The sequence below is a fragment of the Hemitrygon akajei genome, chromosome 17, assembly GCF_048418815.1.
Source record: "Hemitrygon akajei chromosome 17, sHemAka1.3, whole genome shotgun sequence".
Taxonomy (NCBI): domain Eukaryota; kingdom Metazoa; phylum Chordata; class Chondrichthyes; order Myliobatiformes; family Dasyatidae; genus Hemitrygon; species Hemitrygon akajei.
This window is the reverse complement of record NC_133140.1, coordinates 84,337,579-84,355,452: the sequence shown is the minus strand read 5'-3', so window position 1 is coordinate 84,355,452 and position 17,874 is coordinate 84,337,579. Positions and strand designations below refer to the sequence as shown.

The following is a 17,874-nucleotide window of genomic DNA, read 5'->3' as shown; positions in this document are numbered from 1 at the left end:
GATGTCCATTTAGAACAGAGATGGAGAGGAATTTCTTTTGCCAGACAGTAATGAATCTCTGGAATTTATTGCCACAGACGACTGTGGAGGACAAGTCATTGGGTATATTTACAGTGGAGGACGAGCAGTTAGAATGTCAAAGGTTATGGGAAGAAGGCAGGAGAATGGGGTGAGGGATAATAAATCGCTGTGATGGAATGACATAGCTCTCTCGATGGGCTGAATTCTGCTCCTTTCTCTTACTGTCTAATGATTCAGTAAGTCAGTACGTGCCTGTGCAGAGAGAAAGGGTCAGTGATCTGGTGGGTGACCTTTCATCACGTTCCTCCTGCTCTTCCCACCCATTTCCCTTTTACTGTCTCTGCACGTCGTTTTCAACTTTACAATGACTAATTCCAGTTCTGGTGAAAGGCCATCGACCTGAAACGTAATCATCTCCCTTCCCCCCCTCCCCCCCACCTCTCTCTCTCTCTCTCTCTTCCTTTTTGAAATTTAAAATTGTCAACATATTCCAGCTCTGATGAAAGGTTGCCAGCCTGAAACGTAAACAACATCAGCATCCTCCTCCTCCTCCTCCCCTCCCCTACCTCATTCTCTCTGCCTGTGTCTGAACTATGGAATACCTACAGCACCTTCTGTTGCTATTTTGGATATTTTATTTACTAATATTTTCATCAGAAAGTGATGGTGAACCATGGACAGTACAATAGGTTGCTAGGCCATTTCAGTCAGCATGTGGGTGTAGACCAGAGTTGTATAGTGGCCAATAATAATAACTGCAACTCCACGCAGCACCTTAAGTACGTTGCTTGTTTCCCTGTGATTCACCTTCTGTGAGAATATTGTCTTCTTAAAGAAGAAAGAGCCATTTACATCAGGCAGGAAGTACAGGAGCCTGAAGACCCAATGTTCAATGACAGCTTCTTCCTCTCTTACATCAGGTTCTGAACCACACACACAAAATGCTGGAGGAACTCGGCAGATCAGGCAGCATCTATGGGGGGGGGGGGGAATAAACAGTTGACGTTCGGGCTGAGTCTCTTCATCAGGATTACTTCCCTCCATAGATGCTGCCTGACCTGCTGAGATCCTCAAGCATTTTGTGTGTGCTGCTCAAGATTGCCAGCATCTACAGATTTTCTCTTGTGTTCACAACCTCTTGTGCTCAGGTTCCGAATCCCTTGTGCTCAGGTTCTTGAAATGACCTGAAAAACTCTGGGACAGGATTTCTTTTTCTCTCTCTCAACCTGAACTAGTTTGATTAAGGTTCACAGCGATTTGCCCTGCTATATGATGAACTGAGACTGAGGCAGTAGGCCGATTTCAGTTGCTCCGGGACTCGGGTCTAATTTGCTTCAGAATGCTGTTGCTTGATTTTACTGTTTGCATGATTTTTCTCCTCTTTCTCTGCACATTGGGTGCTGGTCTTTTTTTTAAATTGTCTTCGTTCGGGTTTCTTGCTTTGTGTAAGCAGACCAATCTCAAGGTTATACAATTTATACATTGATAATAAATGTGCTTTGAACTTTGATGTTTAACTTGGTTAATTTGAGGTTCCTTAAGGTTGTCATAGCCAGGCTAGAGGGCAGTGGGAAACTTAAATGCTCTCAATGCCCTGCGTCTCGAATAGCCTCTGACATCCAAATCCAGTTCCTGGCCTTCACGTGTGCGGAACTGTCTCTACTGACTGGAGAAGCAGCAAAGGTGGGTTACTGGTGCTTTAAATCCAGCTGCTTCAAGCAGATGGGGCTCATCAGCTGTCGTTGGCAGCTCATCTAGATGAAGGAAAACTCTGATCTCGAACTTCCATTCCCTTGTGTCTATACCCTCTCATGGGGAAAGCTTCAGGAGTAAACCCTGAGGAAAAATCCGGAGCTGGAGTCCCTAAGACGGTCCTACGTTGAGTTCTATGCCGACTGGCAAACTCCTGTGACACCGCTGGTGCCAAGCTGTATCAGTCTCCACCATTTCTTTTGAATTCATCAGCTGCGTGGAGACGGAGGGCTTGCTGCACTGGCGACAGCTTGTACGCCATACTGTTCTGGCTTGCATATCACGTAGACAGATGGGACGCAGCATCCAAGGTTGACCCCAACCAACAGAGGGCCTCAAGGTAATTTAAGTTTATGTTAACTTTCAGTTGTCATGTCTGCAGTGCAGAGTGATAGAAAACTACAGAACAGAAACTGCCCCTTTGGCCTTTCCAGTCCATGTCATACTTTTTAAACTGCCTAGTCCCATTGACCTGCACCTAGACCAATAGTGTTCTGCTGGTGGAGAAAGGCAACTTTCCTGGCAATTATACCCTGGGTGTGAATGCCCAAGACAAGAACTTGCACTTGAAAGTTGACTGCATCGTGGTTTAACCTCTCACCTGATGCGATTCTTTGCCTGATCCGGGTCTCTTGCAGAAACAAGTCCCACTCGAGTGGACTTGGGCCGGTTCTCACGCACCTTGAAGCTGTACGGAGAACGGATGAACACTGGAGGCTCGTCAACGTCCAGCACCTCGATCACCAGTGTGGTGCTGTTCTTGTACCTTTTCCCCTTCACTGGCGTGGGGTTCTCTGCTTCCACTCGGACATGGTGTAGTCGCTTGGTCTCAAAGTCCAGGGGCTGTTAGGATCGAAAGCAGTGATCAGCTCAGCTCAACTCAATGAAGGGGAAAGATTTGTACTGCAGGTGAACAAATTCCCTAAAGAGACAACTATGAACATTTCCCTCAGCGTTAGAGAGGGTCCGGATGAAATTTACGAAAATGATCCCTGGAATGAAAGGGTTAATGTATGAGGAGTGTTTGATGGCTCTGGGCCTGTAGTTGCTGGAGTTTAGAAGAATGAGGAGCATCTCATTGAAACTTATTGACTATTGAAAGGCCTCAACAGAGTGGATGTGGAGAGGGTGTTACCTATAGTGAGTGAGTCCAGGACCAAAGGGCACAGCCTCAGAATAGAAGGATGTCCCTTTCCAGCAGGGATGAAGAGGATGGTGAATCTTTGGAATTCATTTCCACAGACAACTGTGGAGGCCAAGTCATTGGGTATATTTAAAATAAAGGTTGATAGGTTCTTGATTAGTAAGTGTGCCAAAAGTTATGGGGAAGGCGGAAGAATGGGGTTTGAGAGGGATAATAAATCAGCCATGATGGAATGGCAAAGCAGACTTAATGGGCTGAATGGCCTAACTCTGCTCCCATGTCCCCTGGTCTTCTGGCTAGGCCAGGGAAGCAGGGTTGTGTGACACTTTGGTCCTGCTGCTCTCAAAGTGTGTGGATTTCCGGTTGGAAGAGGAGGCTCACCAGGATACCGCCTGGACCAGGGAGTACAAACAATAAGGAGAGGTTGGACAGAATTGGGTCATTTTTTTTCTGGGATATCAGAGGCTGAGTGAAGACCTGACAGATATATGTACAATTATGAAGCAAGACCAGGGTAGAAAAATGTTTTGTCTTCCCAGAGTAGATACATCAAGTACTAGGAGAGTCTAGATTGAAGGTGAGACGGGGAAAGTTAATGGGAAATGTATGGGGCAACTCTGTTTTACTCAGAGAGTGTTGGGTGACTGGAACAGGCTGCCAGCAAGGTGGTAGAAGCAGATGCAATGCGTCATTTAAGAGGCATTTACACAGACAAATGACGGTGAAGTGAGTGGAGGCCTCTGGATCATGTGCAGTCAGATGGGATTAGTTTCATTTGGAATCATGGCTAGCACAGTCATGATGGGTTGAAGGGCCTGTTCCCGTGCTGTACTGTTCTATGTTAGTCATGTAGTCATTGAGCCATAGAGCAATACAGCACAGAAACAGGACCTTCAGCCCATCTCACTGTGCTGGCCTGGTCTTCTGCCTCATCACATCATCCTGCACCCTGACCATAGCCCACCATACCGCCCCCATCCACACATCAATCCAAATTCACAGAATCAGATTTATTATCACCTACCTTCTGTATCACGTGAAATCTCTTGTTTTGTGACAGCAGAACAGTGCAATACATTAAAAGTTACTAAAAGCTACAAAAAGAAATATAAAGTATCTCTTGTGTGTTATAATTGAACCCACATCCACCACTTCCGTTGGCAGGTCATTCCACAATTACACCACCCTCTGAATGAAGAAGTTCCTCTCTAACTCTCCATAAGTATTTCCCCTCTCACCATAAACCCATGACCTGCAGTTCTGGTCTTGCCCAACCTCAGGGGAATTTATTCTATCTGCACCCTTGTAATTTTGTATACCTCTATAAGATCGTCTCTCATTTTCCTACACTCCAGGGAATAAAATCCTAACTTACTCAACCATTCCCTATAACTCAGGTCCTCAAGTCCCAGCAACCTCAATTTAAATATGTCCCAGGTGTAGGGGAAAAGTTACATCAGGGCAGGACGTGTCAAACAATTGGGCTTTGTTTGTATAACAGAGGGAGCTAGGGATATGGCTACAGTACTGTGCAAAAGTTTTTGGCACATGTAAAAACATTCTGTAAAGCTAAGATACTTTCAAAAATAATGAAATGAAAGGCTTCCAAATATTGAAAAGACTATAAAGAGCAATAAATAGTAAAAATCTAAATCAAGTTAATATTTGGTGTGACCACCCATTGCCTTCAAAACTGCATCAGTTCTCTTAGGTACACTGTTGTACAGTTTTATAAGAAAATCGGCTGTAAGGTTGTTCACAGTTCTTCTGCAGACTCTGGCTGTCTCTCCAGTTAATCCAGACAGGGACCTGTGGAGGCCATGCCATCTGAAGCTATATAAAAAATCTAGGGTCCCTAAGACTTTTGCACAGTACTGTGAATAGTTCCCTGAATACGGAGAACGAGGTAGACAAGGTGCTGAAGGTTGCGTTTGGTGTGCTTGCCTACTTCAGATGGGGCTCTGAGTACAAGGATGAAGGAATCATGATACTGTTTTGGTTAGACCACTTCTGGAGTGTTGTGTTCAGTTCTGGTCACCCCATTACAGAAAGGATATGAAGGCTTTAGAAAGGCTGCAGAAGAGGTTCACCAGGATGCTGTCTGGATTAGAGAGTATTAGCCATAAGGAGAGGTTGGACAAAATTGGGTTGATTTCTCTGCAGTGTCCAAGACTGAGGAGTGGATTGATAGAAGTGAATTAAATTAGGAAAGGCATACACGAGAGGATTACCTGCGTCTCAACCCCCCCCCCCCCCCCGCTGTTTGTGACATTTACCAGGAGCGTTGCTGATGAGGGGCCCAGAGCATCGTTGAGGGTCCCTACCACGCATCCCACAATCTCGCTGACCCACTACCACCAGGAAAGAAGTACAGGGACATCAGGACCAAGACTGCTGGACTGGGTATGTTGTTTGATTTGGTTGTATATACGTTTTGTGGGTGCAGTGACGGGAAAAATTAACGGAAGAAAAAGTTAGGGTCATAGCACATGACATTCATGAGTTACATCAAGGGGACGGACAGACAAAAGTTTTGAAGAGTTTATTAAAACTTCTCAGATTAAAGACCGATGGAAGACCATGGATCACCCACATCATACCACATGGCACAAAATGATGATGATAACTCTGGTCAATGTTGTTTCATTTGGTTGTATATACGTGCACTGTTTACCTGTGCTGTGCACTACATGCACTTTGAATGATCTTTTATTAACTTATTTATGGTAAAATTTTGTTTCATGTGCTGTGCGTGATGTATGTTTTGTGGGTGCACCATGATCTGGCGGAACATTGTTTCATTTGTTTGTATATATGTACAGTCAGATGACAATAAACTTGAACTTGATAGGGTGGACGGCTTATCTTTTTCCCAGAATAGCAGAGTCTAAAATGAGAGGACATAGCTTTACGGTCTCATAGCCCCACCATGAGCAAACCACATCGCAAACAAAAAAAAAATCACCTCTTAGTGCTTCCAATAACCCATGCAGCCCATCTAGTCAACGCTAATGTCCAAGGTAGTTTTTCCCATTTTGGGTTTAGTCAGAGAGTGGGGAATCTGTGGAATTCGTTGCCACAGGTGGCTGTGGAGGCAGAGTTATTGGGTATATTTAAGGCAGAGTTTGATAGATTCTTGATTAGCCAGAGCAGGAAGGGATACGGGGAGAAGTCAGGAGACTGGGGCTGAGAAAATCAGCCATGATGAAAGGGCGAAGCAGACTCGATGGGTGAAATGGCCCAATTCTGCTCCTCTTATGGTCTTATCATACTAGGGTAATCATCACTTTGCATCTCCCTCAAGCTCCCCTTAAATATATCTCCACTTGCACGTCTCACCCTGTGGGACGAATACCATATTTCCCACACTCTTTGGTCAAAGAAATCTCTTCTGAATTCCCCACTGGGATTCCTGGTGACTCTCTTTCATTGATGGTTTCCTGCTGTGGTCTTCAGTTGAACACATTCCCTCTGAACTAACACCATCAAAATCTCCCTTCATTTCAAGATCTCTATGAAATTGTCTCTTAGCATCCCAGAGCAAGGAGCCTTTTCACATTCTCAGATTTCCAGTGTCATAAATCTTTGTATCCAAGTACAGAGAAACTGTAGGATAGAGCTCCCTCTACACAGTCCGAGAGCAGGGATAGCACTCATTAGAGACAGAGTAAAGCTCTCTCTACACTGCCTTGTCACAGAATCTCAGGGCAGAGACAACATTCATTTGATACAGGATAAATCTTCCTCTACACTGTCCTGTTACACGGTCTCTGGGCAGAGACAGTAAAGAATATGTTTTAGAATTTTATCATTAATGAAAATTTACCTTTTGTAGCATTATCACACATTCCTGTGTACGTGGATGGGTTGTGATCTGAAGCATCTGGTTGTTAGGTTCAATTGTGTACAAGATCTTCGCATTCTCTCCTTCATCGAGATCCTTTGCCTCCACTCGTCCAAATTCAACTCCAACCGAGGTGTTTTCTGGCACCTTATAGATATATTTGCCTGCTCAGACAACAAAACTCCACATTACTCAGACCCATAAAAGAGACCTCTTGACCTAAAATGTCAACTGTCCATTCCCCACCATAGTTGTTGCCTGACCCGTTGAGTTTCTTCAGCATTTTATGTGTTGCTCACATTAATCCGGGCTGGGACTTGACTGGAAAATACTAAGTACTTGTTTAATGACGGTAAGTGGGTTACGGGGCAGGAGACACTGATCATCACTCTGTGTGTAGTTTTCCATTCATTCTATTGTACTTTTGATTCTTTGTTCCACTGTAAATGCCTGCAAGAAAATGAATCTCAGGACATTACTGTACATGGTCCAATGGTTCAATTTAATATCAAAGAATGTCTAGTTTACAACTTGAAATTCCTACTCTTCACAGACATCCATGAAACAGAAAAAATATCCCCGAAGAATGAATGACTGAAAACGTTAGACCCCCAAAGCCCTTCATCCCCCTCCCATGCAAAAGCAGCATCAAATGCATCAACACAAAGTACACTGCAGATGCTGTGGTCAAATCAAGACGTAGAAAAAAGCTGGATGAACTCAGCAGGTCAGGCAGCATCCGTTGAAAGGAGCAGTCAATGTTTCAGGCCGAGACCCTTCGTCGGGACTAAAGAAGGAGGGGGCAGGGACCCTATAAAGAAGGTGGGGGGAGGGTGGAAGGTGCCAGGTGAAATACCAATCAGAGGAGAGATCAAGGGGTGGGGGAGGGGAAGGAGGGAGGGGATAGGCAGGAGAGGTGAAGAAGGAATCTAAGGGGAAAGCACTATGGGTAGTAGAAGAAGGCAGAATCATGAGAGAGGTGATAGGCAGCTAGAAGAGGAGACAGAGTGAAAGTGGGATGGGGGAAGGGAGAGGGAGGGAATTACCAGAAGTTGGAGAATTTGATGTTCATACCAAGGGGCTGGAGACTACCCAGACGGTATATGAGGTGTTGTTCCTCTATCTGAAGTTTGGCCTCATCATGGCAGTAGAGGAGGCCATGTATGGACATATCCGAACGGGAATGTGAAGGAGAGTTGAAGTGGGTGGCAACCGGGGGATCCTGTCTGTTGTGGCGGACGGAGCGGAGGTGCTCGACGAGGCGGTCCCCCAATCTGCATCGGGTCTCACGGATGTAGAGGAGGCCGCACCGGGAGCACCGGATGCAATAGATCAAATGCATCAACCCTCCTCCCACTCCCTCCCCCAACTGCTCCAGCAAACGCATCACCCCCCCCCCACCCACCAAACAAGCAGCAGCAAAGCCCCCAGAGACCGTAATCTAGAGTCCAGCAAGAACTACTATCCATCCCAACACGTCGACATCTCAGACAGGCTCTCTTGCACTAGAGGGGAGAGACAGATATCACTCCTGCAACAGCGAGAGGGGAGAGCAACAGTTGGCTGTTTCGATGTTGCAATCTGCCATGGCGCTAGTCTGTCGTATATGTAGTTCGATAATAAATTACTTTGTATCATCACTGCCTGTGGCGCAGTAGCGTAGTGGTTAGCTCATTGCTTTACAGTGCCAACGATCACTGATTAGGGTTTAAATTCTGTCACTCTGTGTAGGGAGTCTGAATATTCTCCCTGTGTCTTTGTGTGTTTCCTCCGGGTGCTCCAGTTTCCTCCTACACTCCAAAGGTATATGTTTCGGGTTAGTGAGCTGTGGGCATGCTGTGTTGGTGTCGGAAGCATGGCAAAGTGTGGGCTACTCCCAGCATCCCCGCTGACTGGGCACAAAACAACTCATGTTTCAGTATTTCAATGAACATGTGATAAATATAGCTAATCTTTATCACTTGATTAAAAGCCCTAATCCCAATGCTAACAAATTCCAATGCAATGGGTAAATTTAAAGCAGAGGTTGATAGGTTCCTCTTTGTTTTATGGGGAGAAGGCAAGAAATAGGCTTGTGTGGGATAAATAATCAGTCATGATGGAATGGTGGAGCAGAATCGATGGGCCAAATGGCCTAGTTCTGCTCCTACATCTCTATCAGACCAGAACTAACCCTGACCCACACAACAGCTTTGACTTTCCACAAAACAAAATATTGTTGGTTCAGAATTTCTCGAGAATGCTGGGCAAGTTTAGCCGATTGACAAACTCGCTTCATTCTCATCCTTAACCTTCTTTTGTGGTGAGGGAACAGTCTGAATTGTTGAGCTCACAGTTCCACTGAAGGTTCATCTCACCGCACCCTCTCAATATTCATTACGGTCTGCATCATTAGAGGTCCAATCTCTACACATCTCCACACCAGAGGTCCAGTGTCCACATCTTGGTGCAGCTCATGTCTTCTGTGTTGGCACTCACACACAGCAAGTCTCCTCCCAACTGAATATAAGGCTTCTAAGCTTTTTCCTACCTCACTTCCCATCAATATCCTTACCCTTGTATTCTAAACCCCTTGAAATGAATGCTAACATGGCATTTGCCTTCCTCACCATTGATTCGACCTGCAAGTTAACCTTTAGGGTGTTCTGCACAAGGACTCCCAAGTCCCTCTGTATCTCAGATTTTCAGATTTTCTCACTGTTTAGAAAATGGTCCGTACCTTTATTTCTCCTACCAAATGACCATGCATTTTCCAACATTGTATTTCATTTGCCACTTCTTCTCCCATTCTCCTAATCTGTCTAAGTCCTTCTGCAGCCTACCTGTTTCCTCAACACTACCTGTCCCTCCACCAATCTTTGCATCATCTGCAAACTTGGCAATAAAGCCAACTATTCCATTGTCTAAATCATTTATATACAGCATGAAAAGAAGTGGTCCCAAGATCGACCACTGCGGAACACCGCTAGTCACTGGCACTCAACCAGAAAAGGATTCTTTTATTCCCACTCGCTGCCTCCTACCAATCAGCCAATGCTCTAACCATGTTAGTAACTTTCCTGTAATACCATGGGCTCTTAACTTGGTAAGCAGCCTCATGTGTGGCACCTTGTCAAAGGTCTTCTGAAAGTCCACATATACAATATCCACTGCATTCCCTTTATCTATCCTTCTTGTAATCTCCTCAAAGAATTCCAACAGATTCATCAGGCAGGACTTTTCCTGAAGGAAACCATGTTGACTTGTACTATCTTGTCCTGTGTCACCGAGTTCTCCATCACTTTATTCTTAACAATTGACTCTAATATTTTCCCAACAACTGAGGTCAGGCTAACTGGTCTATAATTTCCTTTCTGCTACCTTCCTCCTTTCTTAAAGAGTGGAGTAGCATTTTCAATTTTCCAGTCCTTTGACACCATGTCAGAGTCCAATGATTTTTGAAAGTCAATTTCTTATGCCACCACAATCTAACACTACCTCTTTCAGAACCCTAGGGTGCAGTTCATCTGGTTCGGGTGATTTATGTACCTTTAGGTCTTTCAGTTTTTTGAGTACCTTTTCTCTTGTAACAGTGACTGCACCCACTTCTCTTCCGTTACACACTACAACATCAAGCATACTGTTTGTGTCTTCCACAGTGAAGACTGACGCAAAATACTCATTTAGTTCAGCAGCCATCTCCTTGTCCCGTTATTATTTCTCCTGCCTCATTTTCTAGCAATCTTATATCCACTTTAATTTCTCTTTTATTTTAACATACTTGAAAAAACTTTTACTATCCACTTTGATATTATTTGCTAGCTTGCTTTCATATTTCATCTTTTCCCTTCTAATGAGTTTTTTAGTTGCTCTCTGTAGGTTTTTAAAACTTATCTTCCCACTAATTTTTGCTGTGTTGTATGCCCTCTCTTTTGCTTTTACACTAGCTTTGACTTCCCTTGTCAGCCACGGTTGTACTATTTTGCCATTTGAGTATTTCTTCATTTTTGGAATACACATGTCCTGCACCTTCCTCATTTTTCCTAGAAACTCACACCACTGCTGCTCTGCTGACATCCCTGCCAGCATCTCCTTCCAGTTTACTTTGGCCAACTCCTCTCTCATTCCACTGTAATTTCCCTTACTCCACTGAAATACTGACTTTACATCAGACTTTACTTTCTCCCTATCGAATTTCAAGTTCAACACAATCATATTGTGATCACTGGCTCCTAAGGGTTCTTTTACCTTAAGCTCCCTAATCACCTCTGATTCTTTACAATCCACCCCATCCAGTATAGCTGATCCCCTAGTAGGCTCAACGACAAACTGCTCTGGAAAGCTATCTCTTCTGTGTTCAACAAACTCACTGTCTTGAGATCCATTACCAGCCTGATTTTTCCAATCAACCTACATGTTAAAGTCTCCCATGACTACCATAACACTGCCCTTGTGACTCACCTTTTCTATTTCCTGTTGTAACCTGTGGTCCACCTCCCAGCCACTGTTGGAAGGCCTGTCATCAAAGTTCTTTTACACTTGCTGTTTCTTAACTCAACCCACAAGGGTTCAACATCTTCCAATCCTATGTCACGTCTTTCTACTGCTTTGATGCCATTCTTTACCAGTAGAGCCACACCACCCCCTCTGTCTACCTTCCTATCCCTCCTATATAACATGTAACCTTGGACATTCAGCTCCCAACTAGAAGCCACGATTGAGTGACGGCCACCACATCAGACCTGGCAATCTGTAATAGGGCAACAAGGCTGAGGCTTTATAAGGCACTGGTGAGGCCTCACCTTGAGTACTGTGAACAGTTTTGGGCCTCTCATCATAGAAAACATGTGCTGGCATTGGAGAGGGTCCAGAGAAGGTTCACAAGGATGATTCCAGGAATGAAAGGGTTATCGTACGAGGAACGTTTGATGGCTCTGCGTCTGTACTTGCTGGAATTCAGAAGGATGAGGGGAGATCTCATTGAAACCCTTCGAATGTTGAAAGGCCTAGACAGAGTAGATGTGGAAAGGATGTTTTCCACGGTGGGAGAGACTAGAACAAGAGGGCACAGCCTCAGGATAGATGGGTTTCCTTTCATAAAAGAGGTGCAGAGAAATTTCTTCAGTCAGATGGTGGTGAATTTGAGGAATTTGTTGCCACATGCAGCTGTGGAGGCCGGGTCATTGGGTGTATTTGAGGCAGAGATTGATAGGTTTTTGATTGGACATGGCATCAAAGGTTACGGGGAGAAGGCTGGCAACTGGGATTGAGGAGGATATAGAAAAAAAAGGATCAGCCATAATGGAATGGCAGAGCAGACTCAATGGGCCAGATGGCCTGATTCTGCTCCTATGTCTTATGGTCTAATATCCTTAAAGCAGAGAACTTAGATTGGATATCAAAAGTGGAACATGAAAAATCTGTTGACGTGAAATGTCCTTTTGAACACAAAACACAGAACAGTACAGGTTCATCAGCCCAGAATGCTGTGATGGCCTTTTAATCTACTCCAAGATCAATCTAACGTTTCTTTCTCGCATAACCCTCCATTTTTCATTTATCCATATGCCTAGCTAAGACTTCCTTAAAAATCCTTAATATCGATTTTTCATCTTATGTTCTTGATATTTATAGCTTAATTATTGATATTATTGCTTCTTCTTTTTGTATTTGCACAATTTGTTGTTTTCTGCACTCTGGTTGAAAGTCCTTTGTGACAAAGTTTACAGATGATACAAAGATAGGTGGAGGGGTGGTGCTGAAGAAGCAATGTCATTGAAGCAGGACTTGGAAGAATGGAAATTGGAAGAATTGGAAATTGGAAGAATTGGCAAAAAGTGTCAGATGGAATACAGTGTTGGGAAATGTATGAGAATACATTTTGGTAAAAGGAACAATAGTATGGACTATTATCTAACTGGGGAGAAAATTCAAACTTAGGAGTCCTAGTGCAAGACTCCCAGGTGACCTTTAAGAACAGAGGTAAAGAGGAATTTTCTTAGCTAGAGGGTGGTGAATCTGTGAAATGCTCTACCATAGACTGTGGTGGAGCCCAAGTCTGCGGGTATACTTAAAGCAGAAGTTGATTGGTCAGGGCATCAAAGGATGTGGTGAGAAGGCAGGTGTATGGGGTTGAGTGGGATCCAGGATCGGCCATGACAGAATGGTGGAGCAGACTCGCTGGGTTGAATGGCCTAATTCTGCTCCTGTGTCTTATGGCCCCAGTTTGTTGGCCACTCATTGATTCTGTTATAGTTACTATTCTGTAGGTTTGCTGAGCATGCCCACAGGAAAATGAATGTCAGGGTTGTAGCTGCAGATATATATGTACTTCTATAATACATTTACTTTGTACTTAGTGTCTGCCTCTAGCACTAGCCTGGGAGTGCATTCTCTGCACTCACCACTCTCTGTGGAAAAAAAAACACCTACCTCTGATATTCCAATCACCTTAAAAGAATGTCAACTGTTATTAGCCATTGCCACCATGGGACAAAGGCATTGGTTTCTACTCTATGTAGCTTATCATCTTGTATACCTCTATCGAATTGCCTCTCATCATCCTTTGCTTTAAAAGACCTAGCTCACTTAACCTTAAGGCAGGCTCTCCAATGTTTGAGGTGTGGTATGACCAGATTTTTATAGAGCTGCAATATTACCTTGTGGCTCATGAACTTAGTCCCCTGATGAATCAGGACCAACACACCAAGTCTTCTTAACAACCCTATCAACTTGCACGGCAAATTTGAGAGATCTATGAACTTGGACCCCAAGATCCCTCATACCTCCACACTGCTAAGAATTCTTAGTCTGAAATACTTCCTGACTTGTTGGTTGTTTCCGGCATTTTCTGCTTTTATCTTTCCTCATTGATTTTGGAATGCTGGGGTATTAATTGGACTTTGACAGCCTGAGTTCTATGGTATTTCTCAGCTGTGGATACAAACTATTTCAGCAGTGGAACTAAAGTTAAGGTCTGCCGTGCATGAGGAGATGCTGCATGCTATGTCCCTGACTTTGGTCACCAGTAGTCAGAAATAGATCTTACTTTTCTCGAAGTAGGGTGCGTTGTCATTGATGTCAGTCAGAGAGATGTACACAGTTGCTGAAGAACTCTTTCCTCCTGTTTCAAATTCCATGTCCTTGGCCTGTACTACCAGCTGATAATTTTTCTTCGTTTCTCTGTCCAGTTCTGAGTTGTGTACATATATGATTCCTAGGTTAAAAAAAAATTAATTAAGAGCATCCTTTTATGATTCTGAATGTGGGATTCTTCACAGGCAAAACTTTCTGCAAAGGAAGGCCATCTTTATGTAAAAACTTCAGAAAGTTCTCAAAAAGTTTCAACATTCTCACCAGTTGGCAGGGCCATTGTCTCTCGCCTGCAGAGACCCGGGTTCAATCCCGTCCTCTGTTTGTGTGGAGTTGGCACAAGTTGGCCAAGAAGCCTGACACCAGCCCAGCCAACACAGCCTGTTTAATTGGCGCCCCATTCAATACGCATCCCTCCCTCATCACCAGTGTATATTATTGATAAACTACTGCAGTCACTCACCCACTATCTCCCCAAACCAGCAACCTTTCACCAAGAAGGACAAAGTCAGCGTGTGTATGGAACACACGTTCACTCCAAGTTAAACAGCATCCTACCTTGGGAAGGTATCATTCACTGCTGGCATCGTCATCGATATTAACTGAAATAACTGTGCCCAGAATGCATGCTCACAAACGGCACAGACATACTTCATTTACTCGTGCACAAGGAGCACAGCATGGTCCCTGTCATCCACACTGTTCAGAAGCCAGGACAGAAGATGCCGGAGGAGGTGTAGTGCGACGTCCATGCTGGGTTGGGGGGGGCTGGCCTCTTTTGTTGCTGCTGCCCTCCATTATTCGATTGGTGAAATGATAAGCTGGATTGCATGCGTGCGTGCTCCATGGTATGTTTAATTGCTATCTTATACGTGTTATGTGTGCTTTGTGCTGTGTGCGTCTGGTACTGTGTTTTGCGCCTTGGCCGCGGAGGAACGCTGTTTCGTTTCGCTGTATTCATTGGTATTCATGTATTTGTTGTTCCACTGCACCAGGCAGCAACCTTGCCATTTCTTTAGCATTTGTCTGCTCTTTTATGCGGCCAGGTTGCTAGTTCGACGCTCAGCACAGATGGAAAGCATGCAAGGAGACAGCCAGATCAGTCACCTCAAACTCTGGTGTGGAACCCACAACACCACCAGCTAGTTCATGTATGGTTCAATGATAGTTAAACTGGAATTTGAATTTGAACTTGAAAACTGCTATTTCTATACAGAATTAGCTTATCAGTTATGGATTTTGACCATTTGGCAAATTATGTATGTTTGAATTCTTTCCTTGCAAGATCAATCGCCATTCACAGTAGAAATGTAAAAAGTCGATAGAAACTACAAGCTGACAACCAGTGACGTTTTGGAGTTGGTAAAGCAATTGTCCCTGAGTTGTTGGGTGCATTTCACATCCTTCCATTCTTACTTGGATGTTGTCTTTAACCCTTGCCTTACCACAACTTCCACACTGGGTCTAAATCCAGGACTCTACTGCCCAATAACACCAGGGGAGCACCTCCACTTCAAAGTTCAAAGTACCTTTAATCTCAAAGTATTTATACTGTATACAACCGAGAGATTCATCTCCTTACAGGCAGCCACAAAACAATGAAACCCAAGGAAACCATTAAAAAAAGATACCATCAAACATCCAAAGGGCAGAAAAAAACAAATTGTGCAAACTGAAATTCATGAAAGCAAGTCCACATTTGGGAAGCCAGATATCACTGCAGCAAATCCAGTAGCCTGTTAGTTGCAGGTGACAGCTTCAGTTCAGCATGGAGGTGAGCAAACCTTGTAGAGCAGCAAGCTGAACTGGCCTCCAGTCGCAATCTTTTCAATCTGGCCCAAAGAACGCAGCTCACCATCTTCTCAAGGGTACCCAGCATAGACAATAAATGCTGGCCTTGCCAGCAATATCTACCTTCTGTGAAAGAAGTAACTGATGCCTCACTAACCAACTAACATGTAGCATTGTCTCGCAGACTGCAGTGTGATAATTATCCTGGCTATTTAGCTACTGATTGTATAAAAACTTGGCCATGGGCACAGAGGAAAGCACAACAGGCAACAAGGTCAGCTTTAGGCAGGGAGAGTGAAAGCTCAGAGCAGCTGGTTGTGGCTGGCTGGCTTGAGGAATGAACAAGAACTGTGGATGAGAACTGCGTTTAAATAGGCTGCAGGTGCGTTCACCCTATCTATGTCCCAATGATTGTTACACCAGATTAAATCACCCCTCATTCTGCTGTGGTCTAAGGAATAAAGTCCCAGCATACTCTACCTCTCTCCATAACTCATCTCCTTATTGTGCCTATAACATCAAATATAGAACTTAGACCATTACAGCACAGTACTGGTTCTTTGGCCCCAAGGCAATGGCTGTTAACCTACTCTAAAGACCAATTTAACTCTTCCCTCTCACATAGCCCTCCATTTTTCTATCATTCAGATGCCTATCTACAAGTTACATCTATCTAATGCATCAGAATCAGGTTTAATATCACCATCATTTGTTGTTTTGTGGCATCAGTACTTTAAAATATATAGTAATAAAAACTATAAATTACAATAAGAATATATAAAAAAATAAAGTAAATAAGTAGTGGAAAAAGAGATGGAAAATACTGAGGAAGTGTTTGTCTCTACCACTCTGTGTAAAAAAACTTATCTCTGACATCCCCCTGATACTTCCCTCCAATCACCTCAAAATTATACCCCCTCATATTGGCCATTTCCACTCTGGGAGAAAAGTCTGTCCATCCCCTTGATCTTATCATCTTATACACCTCTATCAAGTCACCGCTCATGCTGCTTTGCTCCAAAGAGGAAAGCCCTCATTCAGCAAACCTACCCTCATTTAAGAATGCTCTCTAGTCCAGACAACATGCTGCACCTTCCCTCGTTCACCTGGAGCAGCGCTAGCTGAAGGTCGTTTGTGTACCTGTGCCCTATGCCTGCTCATTGCCCCTCAGTATCAGTGTAAGTACAGATTGTACACCGAGGTACTGCATCAGTCACAGCTAAGAAGACACGTGGGTGTCATGGTAGCACAGTGGTTTATGCAACACTATTACAGCTTGGTGTGTGGCAGTTCAGAGTTCAATTCCGGCATCCTTCATAAGAAATTTTGTACGTTCTCCCTGTGACTGCGTGGGTTTCTTCACACAGTCCAAAGATTTACCAGTTATTGGATTAACTGGTCAATGAAAATTGTCCTGTGATTAAACTAGTTTTAAATTGGTGGGTTGTTGGGCAGTGCAGAGAGATTTAAATGGCAGGGAAATAATGTCAAAATTGGTATTGTCTAGTCTGTTTTAGATAGTCCCTTATTCACTGTATTGAATCAGACATGTCCTCTAATCCAGGCAGTACCCTGATAAATCTCCTCTACATCCCCTCGAAATGCAGCAGCTTGTGATCCCTGCCTTATAATGTGGCAACCAGAACTGAACACAATATTGCCAGTGTGGAAACATCCTCGTAAATCTCCTCTGCACCTTTTCCAGATCAATGGCATCTTTCCTATAGCATGGTGACCAAAGCTGTGCACAATACTTCAAGATACATCTATGACCAAAGTATGTATGCAGTGTACATCTCTGAAATTCGTCTTCGCCAGACAGCTACAAAATAAAAAAAATTCAAAGAAACACATCGACGTTCCCAAGTGTAAAAAACAAATCATGCTGACAGCACCAAGAGCAGCAAAACCCCAAAACCCCATCCTTGTGCAAAAAAACCAAACAGTTTGTGCAAACAGCACCAAGAACAGCAAAACCTCAAAACCCCATCCTTGTGCAAAAAACCCAAATAGTTTGTGCAAACAGCACAAAGAACATCAAACCCCAAAGTCCCACCCTTGTGCAAAAAAACCAAATAGTTTGTGCAAACAGCACAAAGAACATCAAACCCCAAAACCCCATCCTTGTGCAAAAAACCCAACCAGTTTGTGCAAACAGCACCAAGAACAGCAAACCCCAAAACCCCATCCTTGTGCAAAAAAACCCAAACAGTTTGTGCAAACAGCACCAAGAACAGCAAACCCCAAAACC

At 43.9% G+C, this 17,874-nt stretch overlaps 1 protein-coding gene across 1 annotated transcript in view; it reads right to left on the bottom strand.

Annotated features, from left to right (window-relative positions):
* Nucleotides 1-17,874, bottom strand: part of LOC140740856 (cadherin-5-like) — a 106,936-nt gene that overhangs the window by 32,828 nt on the left and 56,234 nt on the right. The window contains exons 5-7 of the mRNA XM_073070421.1: nucleotides 13,789-13,956; nucleotides 6,744-6,925; nucleotides 2,375-2,616 (exon numbers count right to left, since the gene is read on the bottom strand). Of these exons, the coding sequence (XP_072926522.1) occupies nucleotides 2,375-2,616; nucleotides 6,744-6,925; nucleotides 13,789-13,956 (592 nt within the window). The remainder of the gene's footprint in view (nucleotides 1-2,374; nucleotides 2,617-6,743; nucleotides 6,926-13,788; nucleotides 13,957-17,874) is intronic.